The 13,029-nt window shown below is 40.1% G+C and overlaps 2 protein-coding genes across 6 annotated transcripts in view; both read left to right on the top strand.

Moving 5' to 3' along the window:
* The window catches only part of LOC120570793 (NACHT, LRR and PYD domains-containing protein 12-like), a 45,681-nt gene extending 40,044 nt beyond the window's left edge, over window positions 1-5,637 (top strand). For 4 of the 5 annotated variants that reach the window (XM_039819364.1, XM_039819368.1, XM_039819346.1 and 1 more), the window contains 2 exons: window positions 152-316; window positions 4,501-5,636. In XM_039819364.1, coding sequence (XP_039675298.1) covers window positions 152-316; window positions 4,501-4,510 — 175 coding nt within the window. In that variant the 3' untranslated portion in view covers window positions 4,511-5,636. Of the gene's footprint in view, window positions 1-151; window positions 317-4,500 lie in introns of all 5 variants that reach the window. The other variant, XM_039819372.1, reaches the window with a different exon arrangement.
* A 71-nt stretch (window positions 5,638-5,708) lies between these two features.
* LOC120571294 (integrin-linked kinase-associated serine/threonine phosphatase) lies at window positions 5,709-11,655 on the top strand. Its single transcript, XM_039820177.1, is given in 7 exon segments — window positions 5,709-6,035; window positions 8,326-8,378; window positions 8,381-8,501; window positions 8,619-8,736; window positions 10,047-10,153; window positions 10,617-10,719; window positions 10,837-11,655. Coding segments are annotated over 7 exon segments (711 nt in total). The 5' UTR covers window positions 5,709-5,992; the 3' UTR covers window positions 11,003-11,655.
* Window positions 11,656-13,029: the final 1,374 nt, after the last annotated feature.

Below are 13,029 nucleotides of genomic sequence, written 5' to 3' on the forward strand. Positions count from 1 at the left end.
CACAATAACATAATGACAAAGTCTCTCTACTCATTTTAGGGAAAAGCTCATTGATTAGGGCAGAGTAATGTTGGGCTACACATTTAAAACTCCAACACATCTGATTGGTTTATAAATGGATTTGTATCTACTTCATTTATTCTTTTTTCAGATTGTATGGCTGCAGTTTGACAGAGATCAGCTGTGCTTATCTGACCAAAGCTCTGAAGTCCAACCCCTCCCACCTGAGGAAACTGGACATGAGATACAACAACCTGAAGGATTCAGATGTGAAGCTGCTGTGTGATTTGAAGGAGAGTCCACACTGTAAACTGAGGTCAGTAGAGGGTTGAATTCAGTCCATTCATCAGTATACAGATACAGATTACAGAAAACTATTAATCCCCAAGGGGCAATTCATTTTTACAGTCTATCCCATCCATGTCATAAATAAGTACAAGAGTGACAACAACAATCAGCATTAACATCAATATAAATATGCCAGGGACAACAAGAGCATAGATCACCGGTTTGTGTTGAGTAGCCTAAAGGTTGAAGGAATGAAAGAATTCACATACCGATTAATTTTCCGTGAAGGAAACTTATAGCGCCGACCTGATGGCATAACAAAAAATTCACTAAGAAGTGCATGGTCAGGTTGGGTTAATATTTCATCAGCTTTCTGGACCACTTGCACCTTCCACAGAGAGCTGAGGTCTTTCTGCTGGACTCCAGTGATCTTGGAGCAGACCTTTACAATGGTAGACAGGCCCACCACCCGCCACACACGCAGTCATCACCTGTTTTTTTCCCCCACTAATCTGTTTCACACTCCAGTACTGTAGGTGGCAGCAATGCACCTTTAAGTTGGATGCCAGCTGCACTGGCCGTGGCCGCCAATTAAGGAGAAGAAGAAGTGGAAGAGGAGGAAGAAACCAACAGCAACGACATTAGATAGAAGCATAGAAACAAACAAACAATATGCATAACGCGGCTGCAGGTAAAAAACGGAAAGAAAGGGTGGGGCTGAGAAGGCGAGAGAAAAAAAATTGCGGAATTTAGATACCAAAGCCGCTAAATGTCGCAAACTAACTGAAAAATTTAGCAGCACAGCCAGCAGCAGCACCTCTCAGTTAAATATTAGCAGCAGACCCAGCAGTGAAGAAGTGAGCCAGACAGCTATGCAGCAACATGCCACCAGTGATGATAACGGACAGAAAGATGTCAGGTTCGACACTTTCTTTTCTGAAGTCAATCATCCTCGTTATTTAGTTTTCATCACATTTAGGTCTAGACAATTGGCCATTTGATGAATGCAGGTAGGGCAGCACAATGATCAGATTGGTGGCCATGAAGGAGAGACGGCAGGGCGTTGTCGTCAGAGAATTTGACGAGGTAACTACCTTCCTGAGAGTACTTGCAGTTGTCTGTATACATGATAAAAAGCAAGGGGGAGAGGACACAGCCCTGAGGAGAGCCGATGTTTGATTTGGCGATAGTAGACATATGTCAATTTATGAGAACCTGCTGGATTCCATCAGTTAAAAAGTTTGAAAGTGGGCACCTGATTAGCTCAGTTGGTAAAGTGGGTGCCCATATATAGAGGTTTACTCCTTGACGCAGCGGGCCCGGGTTTGACTCCGACCTACGGCCCTTTGCTGCATGTCATTCTCCCCTCTTTCTCCCCTTTTTTTAGCTGTCCTGTCAAAAATAAAGGCTGAAAATGCCCTAAAAAATAATCTAAAAAAAAAAAAAACTTTTAAAGTAACAGTAAAATCTGATCAGGTAACATAAAGTGGGAAGCTAATCACTCAATTAAAATATGCGGCTTTATCTTGTTAAAAGCTGAACTAAAATCAGCAAATAAAAGTTGTGCGTGTGAGTTTGGTCTTTCAAGGTGTTTATATACTCTATTCAGGATAAAAAAGCTTTGCATCCTCCACCCCTTTACCAGCTTGGTAGGCAAACTTAAGTGGATCTAGTTTGCCATCTATTAGTGAGATTATTTTGTTTTTTAGGATTTTTTCAAAGCATTTCATCACCAGAGGAGAAAGTGCCACTGGTCTGTATTTATTTAGTCCTTTAGGATTTTTTGATTTGGGGAAAGGTATAATAGTGGATGTTTTCCAAAGTGAAAGTATCTGTCCACTATCTGCACACATTTCAAGCCAGTGCCCTTCCCTATTTTTACTCTCTGAAATAGGTTATGACCCTTTCTCAAGAAATCCCTACCTCATTTTGAGGTGTAAAAGACTCCCTGAGTGGAGTCTGAGTGGTTACATTGGCTATTAAGTCAGACCTTTTAATCCGAGAAAAGAACAAATTAAAGGCATTTGGCAAGTCAGTGTCATCAACACCATTCACGCTGATGAGTTGGTCTCACAGGTATAATGGCTGATGGATGCCATTGACTTTATTCCTTGCCAGGCTACTCTTAGGTCACCGCTAATGTATTGTTTTTCAATTGTCTTCCTGTATAGGATTTTGGCCTTCCTTATTTCATTTTTTACTTCCCTAGAAACAGCTTTTCTTTCTAGAGGATCACCAGCATAAAAAGTAATTTTTTTCTTATTGATAACACTTTTGAGTACATTAGTCACCCAAGGTTTATTATTTGGATAAATAACCACCTTTTTGTTGGAATAACCAAATCCACACAAAATGTTATGTAGGAGGACACTGTATCAATTAGCTCATTAATGTCACCACAAGCATTATAAAAACATTGCCAGTCTGTACAGTCAAAGCACACCTGGAGTGAGGAGATACTATCCTCTGAACAGGTTTTAACGGTCCTTTCCTCTTGTATTAAATTTACACAGTATCAAAGCAAAGAGCCAATATTTCCTGTAAACTACAACCTTCTCAGTAAATTTGTGGGAGGAGAATAGTGACAGGCTTCCAGATTGGACAAAGAGACAGAAAACAGTCAGCCAATTGGATGAGCCAGAAGCTTGTTCATGTATTTAAGTTGATTTGAAGACGACTGTAATTGTGTTCATGTCTGCAGGAAATAAATCTGGATTACAGCTGACAATATCGCAACCATGGATGGAACGCTAAACCTAAACCCATATAATTTTCCTTATTTTAAAATTAATTTTAATTTAATTTAATTTAAGATTAATACTGTTTTGAGAGAACCAAGGGGATGTAATCACTATGTCTGTAGTAACGTTATGTAGGTGTTACCATTACCTCTTAATACATCCATGCTAGCTACCGCTGATGTTAGCTACTAGCCGATAGCCCCAGCAGTTTGGGAAACGCTAATGACGTTACATCCACGTTACAGGCTTTACAGCATACATACATCCATACATCCCTCGGATGTATCATACGATAATACCATGGATGTTTTAATAAAACACATGGTTAATTACAGCCATTAGCTATATCCATTATTACAGCTACAGGACCTCCGGAGAACCGTGGTATGAGCCTGCGCAGTGCAGGGTGACAGTTCCACGGGTCTGCTCGCGTTCATTATGCACGTTCATCATGCCTAGTTTAATAACTCTGGATTTGGCTACTAGTGAATGTTAACATTTTTTAAAACATGACGTTTTGGGCTGGTAATTTGATGTACCCAAAAAAAATATCTCTGCTGAAATATAGACATTTCTTTCGCCATGCAAAGTCTTTCTGGGCCAGAAGGGTGCAGTTCCACCATTGGCCACTAAGCCCATATTTGCTTTAAGACATGGCGCTGTTCCTGGGGCTTGATCCCAACATGTACAGAGACATCAAACTGTCCAACCATCAAATTTCATCTTAAAGTGTTTGTTTTCTTATTCCAACTCTAAACAACTGATCAGTTCATCTTTGTCACAGCTCTGAGATCAGTCTGACTGAAGCGTGCAAATCACTGGCTCTTATTTCATAGAACCAGCATTACATTTAGTAACCATGTGGTCTTTATACATAGCAGAAGCTCTGCTAAAGTCCAGTAATCACAGCTGATGTTTTACTGTTCATTTTTGTATCAACATGTTGGTCCTTTAATATTTTATATAATCTGTCCTGTCATTTGTTTTGTCCAAATATTTTCAAAACAGACTCTATATTTACATATTTATCATGTAACAATTTAAAGTAGATAAACCATTCAGATGATTTTCAACAGCTCTTAACCCAAAAGCAGTGAATCCATCATTAAAGTGAGCAGTGAACGTCTCTGTTTCTGCAGTAATGATGCGTTCAGGACTCTCAGCAGTTTATTTTCAATGTGTACTTCATTGAAATCTGCAGATGAAGTCAAGCAATTTCTTATTTTATCTTGTGTGCTGAATGGAAAAAAAGTTAAAATGGCAAAAGCATAAAGGGAAATTTCACCGTTGAAGGCGTTTTCACTATTTATTTAACTGTTTCACTGTTTTTAAGTTAAGTAAATGCAACATCTTTACAAAAGTCAAGGTTTTACAAAATCCTGATTTAAATATTGACGAAAATAATCATGATTATAATTTTTGTCTCAGTAACCACTCATTTATCACTTCTGTTGTCTTCTTTTCTCATCAGATGGAAGTGATGTCACCAGGGTTCGAAATGACTTAGGACTCTTGGGGGGTCCCCTAAAATGTAATTATAAAAAATACTGAAGACTACCTTGCTACACTATATACTGCAGGCAAAATTATATTGACATATTTTGAAGGTGGGATAATGGTCTTGGGATGTATTTCATGGTTTGGGCTAGTCCCAGTATTGTAGTGGTGTCTGGAGAAGTGGATTGGCTATAATCTAACAGGTAACCCTCTAATTCTGGAGCAACAAAGTTACAGCACCTTATATAAATCCCTGACATGACAAAGTGGATAACAGGTCATTCTTTCCTTGAGCAAGGAAGTTAACTAAGTTACCTAAATCCACCAGGTTTACTCATTATGGTGATCTTTATTTTTCCTCTTTCTCTCCCCATGATGCAGGATTCTAAATTAAGAAAAATATTAGCTTCCTAGATAGCTTACCAAGCGCTCATGTACACTCGTTCATACTCAAATTACATTCACTTTAATCAACTCACAGACTTGAATTAAGTCGTTATGGTTGTTATGCTAGCTTTGAATAACTAGTCTAACTGCTATATGTCTGCTGTTAGCTGGCAGATTATTTGGCTTCATACCTATGCTTCATACACATACAGCTAGCAAGAAACATTGAGAAACGCACTCTTCTAATCATTACGTTACACTGGGTATCTAAGTTAGTTAATGCAACTTTTGATATATGAACACCAACTCCAAATATTTTACTATAATAAGCAATTATTATGGAGATATAAACATAATCGAAGCACTTACAGCTTTTTCATTAGGGATTTCACCAGGGCTGGACTGGGACAAAAAATCGTCCCGGGCATTTTTGGCCCAGGCGGCCCACACTCAACGTGATTGGTCAGACACATTCCCTGCAGACAGTCCTCTTAAAATATGTGTGCATTCTATGATATATGTTCACTTTTGCACTACTGCCATTGCACACACTCTACCACTGCACCTTATCATGGTCATTGTATCACATGCTCAGTCCATACCAGACCTTTGTAATCCCTTTTTTAACTCTTTAAATTTCTGTGAGTGATTTTTATGTATGTGAGATATAGGCCTATGTGTGTTTGTTGTGTTATGGTTGTCTAAGCTACTGTATGCCTAAAATTTCCCTCGGGATGAATAAAGTATCTATCTATATTCTAGTATGGACTTTTATTTTGAAGGTTCTGACCGGAAGTTGTCTTTAACGTTGTGGCTAACTTGTTGCTAGGTGTTCGAGCTAAAGCTGCATTTCCCCCTGGAGCTAACGGTCGCCGTCTCTGCGTCTGAAACAAATGAAGGCGTTAAACGGCGGACTGTTGGGATAAGTTAACATCATTTAATGAAACGTTATACACAGTTTAACTGAGTCTGTTATCCTGCAAACAGACACGGAGCCGGACAGCTAGCTAGGCTAGGCTAGGCTAGGCTAGTTAGCTTGGTTGGCTAACAGACACCTGAGCTAATCGATAATAAGCAGAATGGATCTTTTCGACGACCTGCCAGAACCGACACAAACCTCCGGTGAGTTACCATCAACGGTGACACTTTACTTGAAGGGTATCTACATAAGAGTGACATGACACTGTCATGAACGTGTCATTAACATTATGAACAAGTTACAAACGTTTATGACACAGCTAACGCTTCTGTCAGTAAGCGTCATTCGGTTTTTGTCATGATAAGTTAGCTAGAGTTAGAGTTCATTAAAAGGAGAAAGCAAAACATTGACACGTCACATTAAATCACTTTTTTTTTTCTCTTCTCATTTACAATATCTCTTACTAAAAGGCAGGTAAAGGGTATTCAATTCAGTGTCATGGCACTCTTATGTAGATACCTTCAGTATTAAGTGTTACCGGATCAATTCACGGTTAAATGAAGGCGACTGGCTGACGATGGATGGCGTCTGAAGAGCATCGTTAACGTTACCAGTAACGCCAGTTAGACCAGTAACTGTGAGTTCCCTGCTGTATCGGTAGATGTATGTAAACAGTACAGAAGAACAGTTGTACTTGTACATCTCAGAGGGCATTTGAGAGCAATTCAATGCATAAGTTCAGCAGTGGCAGCAAAAACTGTCCTGTATTATATCGATATCGTGATATGAGACTAGATATCGTCTTAGATTTTGGATATCCTAATATGGCATGAGTGTTGTCTTTTCCTGGTTTTAAAGGCTGCATTACAGTAAAGTGATGTCATTTCCTGAACTCACCAGACTGCTGTAGCTGTTCTATTATTCACCTTTACCCACTTAGTCATTATAGCCACATTACTGATGATTATTGATCTAAAATCTCATTGTGTAAATATTTTGTGAAAGCACCAATAGTCAACACTACAATATCGTTGCGGTATCAATATCGAGGTATTCGGTCAACAATATTGTGATATTTGATTGCCTCCATATCGCCCAGCCCTACCTGTCACGATAACAAATTTTGCTGGACGATAAATTGTCCCAGATATTGTCGTTCTGAGACCCTTTTCATCTAATATAATGATAACGGGCGTAATAATGCAGGTATACACCTTTTCAAAGATCAATACACTTTTATTTCTAAAGAATATTTAACACTGGAACTGGAAGACATTTTTAAATGTCCACAATAAATGAACAAAACAACCAAAAACAATGAATAAAATGGACTCTCGGTCTCTGTTAACAGATAACGCACTGGAATAAAAACCAAACACAATAAAAAACAATAAATAAAATGGACATTTTTCCGGCCAAGATAATTTCCATTTAAAAATTATCGAGCAAATTTTTATGTGTCATCTCGATTCATTGATTTATTGCATATTGCGACAGGCCTCAGTCAGACACTGTCCTGTACGTCACATGACAGTGTCTGAGTGTCCCGGGACACTCCTCGGGACACTACTAACAGGACAGTTTTTGGTGCCACTGCTTCTCTAAGTTAAATTAGAAGTGACAGTGGTGTGACTAGTAGCAGCAAAGTCTAGTATTATATAAACAGCATAGACCAGAATAATATACAGTGATTAAATAATGATACTGTTTGTCAGTATTAGTAGAGCAACGTTATAGAAATGTAATACAGTCGCCTATATGATGTTATAAAGCAGCATAACATGTTAACACAACATACGATACATCATAAGGTGAGATGTAGTGATACAAATAATAAATCAAATATAGAAATAAAAAGAAAATATGATTTAAAATATAGTAGTATAGTGTAAACTGTGTTTCCTGATAAACCCAGTGTCGCCTGAAGGCAGCGTCGGAGTGTAAACTGTGTTTCCTGATAAACCCAGTGTCGCCTGAAGGCAGCGTCGGAGAGTAAACTGTGTTTCCTGATAAACCCAGTGTCGCCTGAAGGCAGCGTCGGAGAGTAAACTGTGTTTCCTGATAAACCCAGTGTCGCCTGAAGGCAGCGTCGGAGAGTAAACTGTGTTTCCTGATAAACACAGTGTCGCCTGAAGGCAGCGTCGGAGTGTAAACTGTGTTTCCTGATAAACCCAGTGTCGCCTGAAGGCAGCGTCGGAGAGTAAACTGTGTTTCCTGATAAACACAGTGTCGCCTGAAGGCAGCGTCGGAGTGTAAACTGTGTTTCCTGATAAACCCAGTGTCGCCTGAAGGCAGCGTCGGAGTGTAAACTGTGTTTCCTGATAAACCCAGTGTCGCCTGAAGGCAGCGTCGGAGAGTAAACTGTGTTTCCTGATAAACCCAGTGTCGCCTGAAGGCAGCATCACAGTATAAACTGTGTTTCTTCGCCATGCAGCTTTTTGTCGCTCGTCTAACTCGTCACCCTGAGTGACCTGAGTTTTGATTCTTCCTCAGGTCCAGTGTCAGCAGAGCCCACAGCTCGACCACAGGCCACCAAAGAAGAAGAAGAAGAAGAAGAGAAGAAGAGGAAGCGGGGAAAAGCTTGAAACGAAAGCGAGAAGATGCGGAGTGTCACGCTGATCACAGAGAGGAGCGAGGAGGGGGGGAGGTCAAGAAAGTTTGTAAAGAAGGTTTTCAGCTCTTCCACCACAATGTTTGTTTGCCTTTTCTCCTCCAATTGAAGCTCTGATTAGGACGTGTGACCCCGTAGCGCTGATGACTGACATGTGCTGCGTGTCTTCGTCCAGGCCTCCCCGTGCTGAAAGGCTACGTGGCGGCGAGGCGCGGCGAGCGCGAGGAGATGCAGGACGCTCACGTTCTGCTGCCGGACATGAGCGCCTGTCTGTCGGCTCTGCCGGGACCAGTGTAAGTCCTCCGACCCGCCACCGTCCAACAGGATAGAATAGACTAGAATGCCTTTTATTGTCACTACACACACGTACAATGAGATTAAAAGCTACTCCTTTTCTAGTACCAACATGTAATACAACAAGTAATCTACAGTAGCTATTAACACTTCTTCATTCATATGTTTTCTTTTTATTTTCATGACTATTTACATTGTAGAGTTATCACTCAAGCTTCTATAATATCTGAACACATATGGAATTATGTACTTAACAAAAAGTATGAAATAACTGAAAACATGTCTTATATTTTAGATTCTTCTAAAGTAGCCACCCTTTGCTTTTTTATTAATAAGGTAAAAACTTCCACTAATTAACCCTGACAAAGCCCACCTGTGAAGGTAAAACCATTTCAGGTGACTACCTCATGAAGCTCATTGAGAGAACACCAAGGGTTTGCAGAGTTATCAAAAAAAGCAAAGGGTGGCTACTTTGAAGAATCTAAAATATAAGACATGTTTTCAGTTATTTCACACTTTTTTGTTAAGTACATAATTCCATATGTGTTCATTCATAGTTTTGATGCCTTCAGTGAGAATCTACAATGTAAATAGTCATGAAAATAAAGAAACACATTGAATGAGAAGGTGTGTCCAAACTTTTGGCCTGTACTGTACATAAAAATAAATATTAACAACATGGAATAAAATAAGTAGTGCAGTGGCCGGGTTGGTTAAGTGGGTCGAGCAGGCGCACATATACAGGGAGGTTTATGCCTTGACGCAGAAGGTCCAGGGTTCGAATCCGACCTGTGACAATTTCCTGCTTGTCTTCCTCTCTCTCTCTCTCCTAGCTGTCCTATCAAAATAAAGGTGGAAAAGCTCAAAAAATAATCTTGAAAAAAAGAAAAGTAGTGCAAAAAAAGGGGTAAGGTGCACAGTTCTGAGACAGTATATACATATAAAAAATAAATATATATATATATATATATATATGGTTTTATATACAGTGTGATATGCAGTGTGGGTTATTGCACATTATGTGAATATTGCCCAATAGCGGTGATCATATTCAATGAGTAATAGGTATTGGACAAATGAGAGTAATTATATTGCACAGTAGTGGAATTGCACAGTATTATCAATAGTATTAAATATTAAATATTGCACAGTAGGTGGGTAGAAGAAAGTCGGGGGGTTGGGGGGGTTAGACTGTGAAGTCAGTGCGTGTGTGAGTTCACAGTGGTTGTGGCTTTTGGAAAAACAACAACAGGAAGTCATCGGCAGAAGCCGGCGCGTCTCTCTGATTGGTCCGTTGTGTCCCCCGCAGGTCTCGCGTCTCGTACTTCGCCGTGTTCGACGGTCACGGCGGCGCTCGAGCGTCCCGATTCGCCGCGGAGCATCTACACCACAACCTGGCCAAGAAGTTCCCCGTCGGTGAGTTTTAAAGGGACAGTTTGGGATTTTTTTTTTTTTTATTTATTTCTTTTTATTCCTTTCAACAACAAAACTCCAAAACTAGCAGTAGCAGCAACAATAAAGAGAGATTGGGACACTTCAAAACAAAGCCCGGAATACTAAAATACATACAGGAAAATATAAATAAGGACTGACTCGTGTTTTCCAAAGTTATGGGTTGTTCACACTCAGGACACAGCGCCAGATTAAGCATAATAAGCATGACATGGGACCTGTAAACATTTTAATACGGTGATATATATCAATACTGCATGTGCAGGTGTTCTGTAGTGAAAGAGCATTACTTTTTCTTTGTTCAGGTCTTTACATTGAATGCATTTCAATTTCAAAACGTGTGCAGATATACTGTGTTTTGAAGACAGACTGATTTAAAAAAAAAAAAACCTACTGTTTACTGTGTACTACCTACTGTCTCTTTCAGGGACGACACTGTCAACAGAGAACGTGGACAAGCTGATAAAGAAATGTCTGCTGGACACGTTCCGGCAGACGGATGAAGACTTTCTGAGGAAAGCTTCCAGCCAGTAAGTCCCCAGAGAAAACCAGTCGCTCCTGTTAGATCCCTGGCCCCGCAGTCCTGTGTCTTAAGGGCCTGCGTCTCATGCGTCTGGTCTCCTCTGTGTCTCTGTGTTGCCGAACAGGAAACCGGCGTGGAAGGACGGCTCCACGGCCACCTGCGTGCTGGTGGTGGACGACATGGTGTACGTGGCCAATCTGGGAGACAGCCGGGTACACGGGTGTTTACACACTTCCTGTCAGGGTTCACAGTTAGCACCGTCTACCGGGCCAAATGCTGCTCAGATATAGGAGTGGCTGGAACATTTGCTTCACCCACCGGCCCAAAAAAAACCAAACGGTCAAATTAAAACATTCGCTCGACATTTTGGCGGGTGGACAATAAGTACATTTTGAACCCTGCTTGTTGGAGCCATTACACCACTTTGTTTTGTTTACGTACCACGTTGGTTATGCTAATTAATCAGCAGTTTTCTGTTTGAGCACTGGGTGGGGCATTGCCTCTGGGAAGGCAATCTATGCAGTTAACAGCCAGGGATACACCCGGGGGTGTTTGAGTTGTGTGCAAAAGACAATGAATGGTACTAAGCCAGAAGCCAAAGGAAATGGAGTGTATAGTTTGTGCTACGGTGAGCAGGCCGTCAGGAAGATGAATGGGTCGCAGCAGCGAAACGCAGACAGATTGGGGACATTTGGTTATTGGCACGCAGAACAAGCAAGTTGTCCCCTGGTCCCAGCTCACTGGCCTAATGTAGGAGACGCTAAAATACTCTACGCTGCTTTTAGTTCTTCAGCAGACACTTTTCTAACCGAGTTTATTTGACGGCCATTGTCCCTAAAAGCGCTGTAGACAGACCTCAGCAGGACATGACGGTGTGTGTGTGTGTGTCTGTGTGTGTCTGTGTGTGTCTGTGTGTGTGTGTGTGTGTGTGTCTGTGTGTGTGTGTGTGTGTGTCTGTCTGTGTGTGTCTGTGTGTGTGTGTGTCTGTGTGTGTGTGTGTGTGTGTGTGTGTGTGTGTGTGTGTGTGTGTGTCTGGATGATGATGATGATGATGATGATATGTTGTATATGATGTAATGTATGTATGATATATGATGATAATGATAATGATGTGTATGTATGATGATATGAGTGTGATATGTGATATTTATGATGATGATGATATATATGTATGTTAATTTTATGTGTGTTTATGTGTTAATATAATGATGATATGATATTTATTATATATGATGTGTATATGTGTATGTGTGTATGTATTATATGATTTTTTTTTTTTTTTTTTTTTTATTAATGATGATGATATGTGTAATATGTAATGATGATAATGTGTATATGTATTTATATATGATAATGATTATGATGATGTGTGTGTATTATTATGTGTGTGTTTTTTATGTTTATGATTAATGTGTATTGATATATAATATTGTGTTTATTGTTAGTGTGTGTGTTGTTTTTTTATTTATTAATTGTGTATATGTGTTTTTTATTATATTATATATATTTATAATTATTTTGTTTTTAATATTGTTTTGTTTTATATATGTTATGTTATATTATTAATGATGCTAATATTTTTTTTTTTTTTTTTTTTTTTTTTTTTTTGGTGGGTTTTTTTTTTTTTTTTTTTGTTTGTTTGAATATCAAAGTTCGACTTGTGGCGTGATTTAGTGAGCGACCTACTCTTGATGTAGGATCACGTCTAACGGCTGTCGTAATTACTTAAGCCAATCGAGTCCAAACTGACGTCTTCAAATGTCTTGTTTTTGTCTGATCAACAGTCCAAAACTCAGATATATTCAGTTCACTGCGATATCAATACAAACAAATATTCATATTTCAGAAGCAGGAATTGGAGAACAAACAGTAGTCTCACAGCACAACACATGCATTCTGGGATAGGAGAACAAAAACTCTCTGGGTTGGCTGCATTTCTTTAAACCAATCACAATCGTCTTGGGCTGCTCTAAGCTCCTGACACGTTCGTGTGTGTGTGTGCGCGTGTGCGTGTGTGTGCGTGTGTGTGTGTGTGTCCAGGGACGGCAGGGTGCTGGGCGTCCTCGAGGTGTCCCGGTCCATCGGAGACGGCCAGTACAAACGCATCGGCGTCATCTCGTCCCCCGACATGAGGAGGTTGCAGCTCACGGCCAATGACAGGCAAGAACAGAACCACAGACGGTCGCTGCTGATTGGTTACAGCAGAAACCCCAGCCATGTGAATGTGAAGCTACGGTTGGTTAGCTTAGCATTAAAGGCTGTAAACAGGTGAAACTAGCTAGCCTGTTGTCCACCTACCAGCTCCTCTACAGCTCAC

This window comes from Perca fluviatilis, chromosome 2 (assembly GCF_010015445.1).
Source record: "Perca fluviatilis chromosome 2, GENO_Pfluv_1.0, whole genome shotgun sequence".
NCBI classification, from domain to species: Eukaryota; Metazoa; Chordata; class Actinopteri; order Perciformes; family Percidae; genus Perca; species Perca fluviatilis.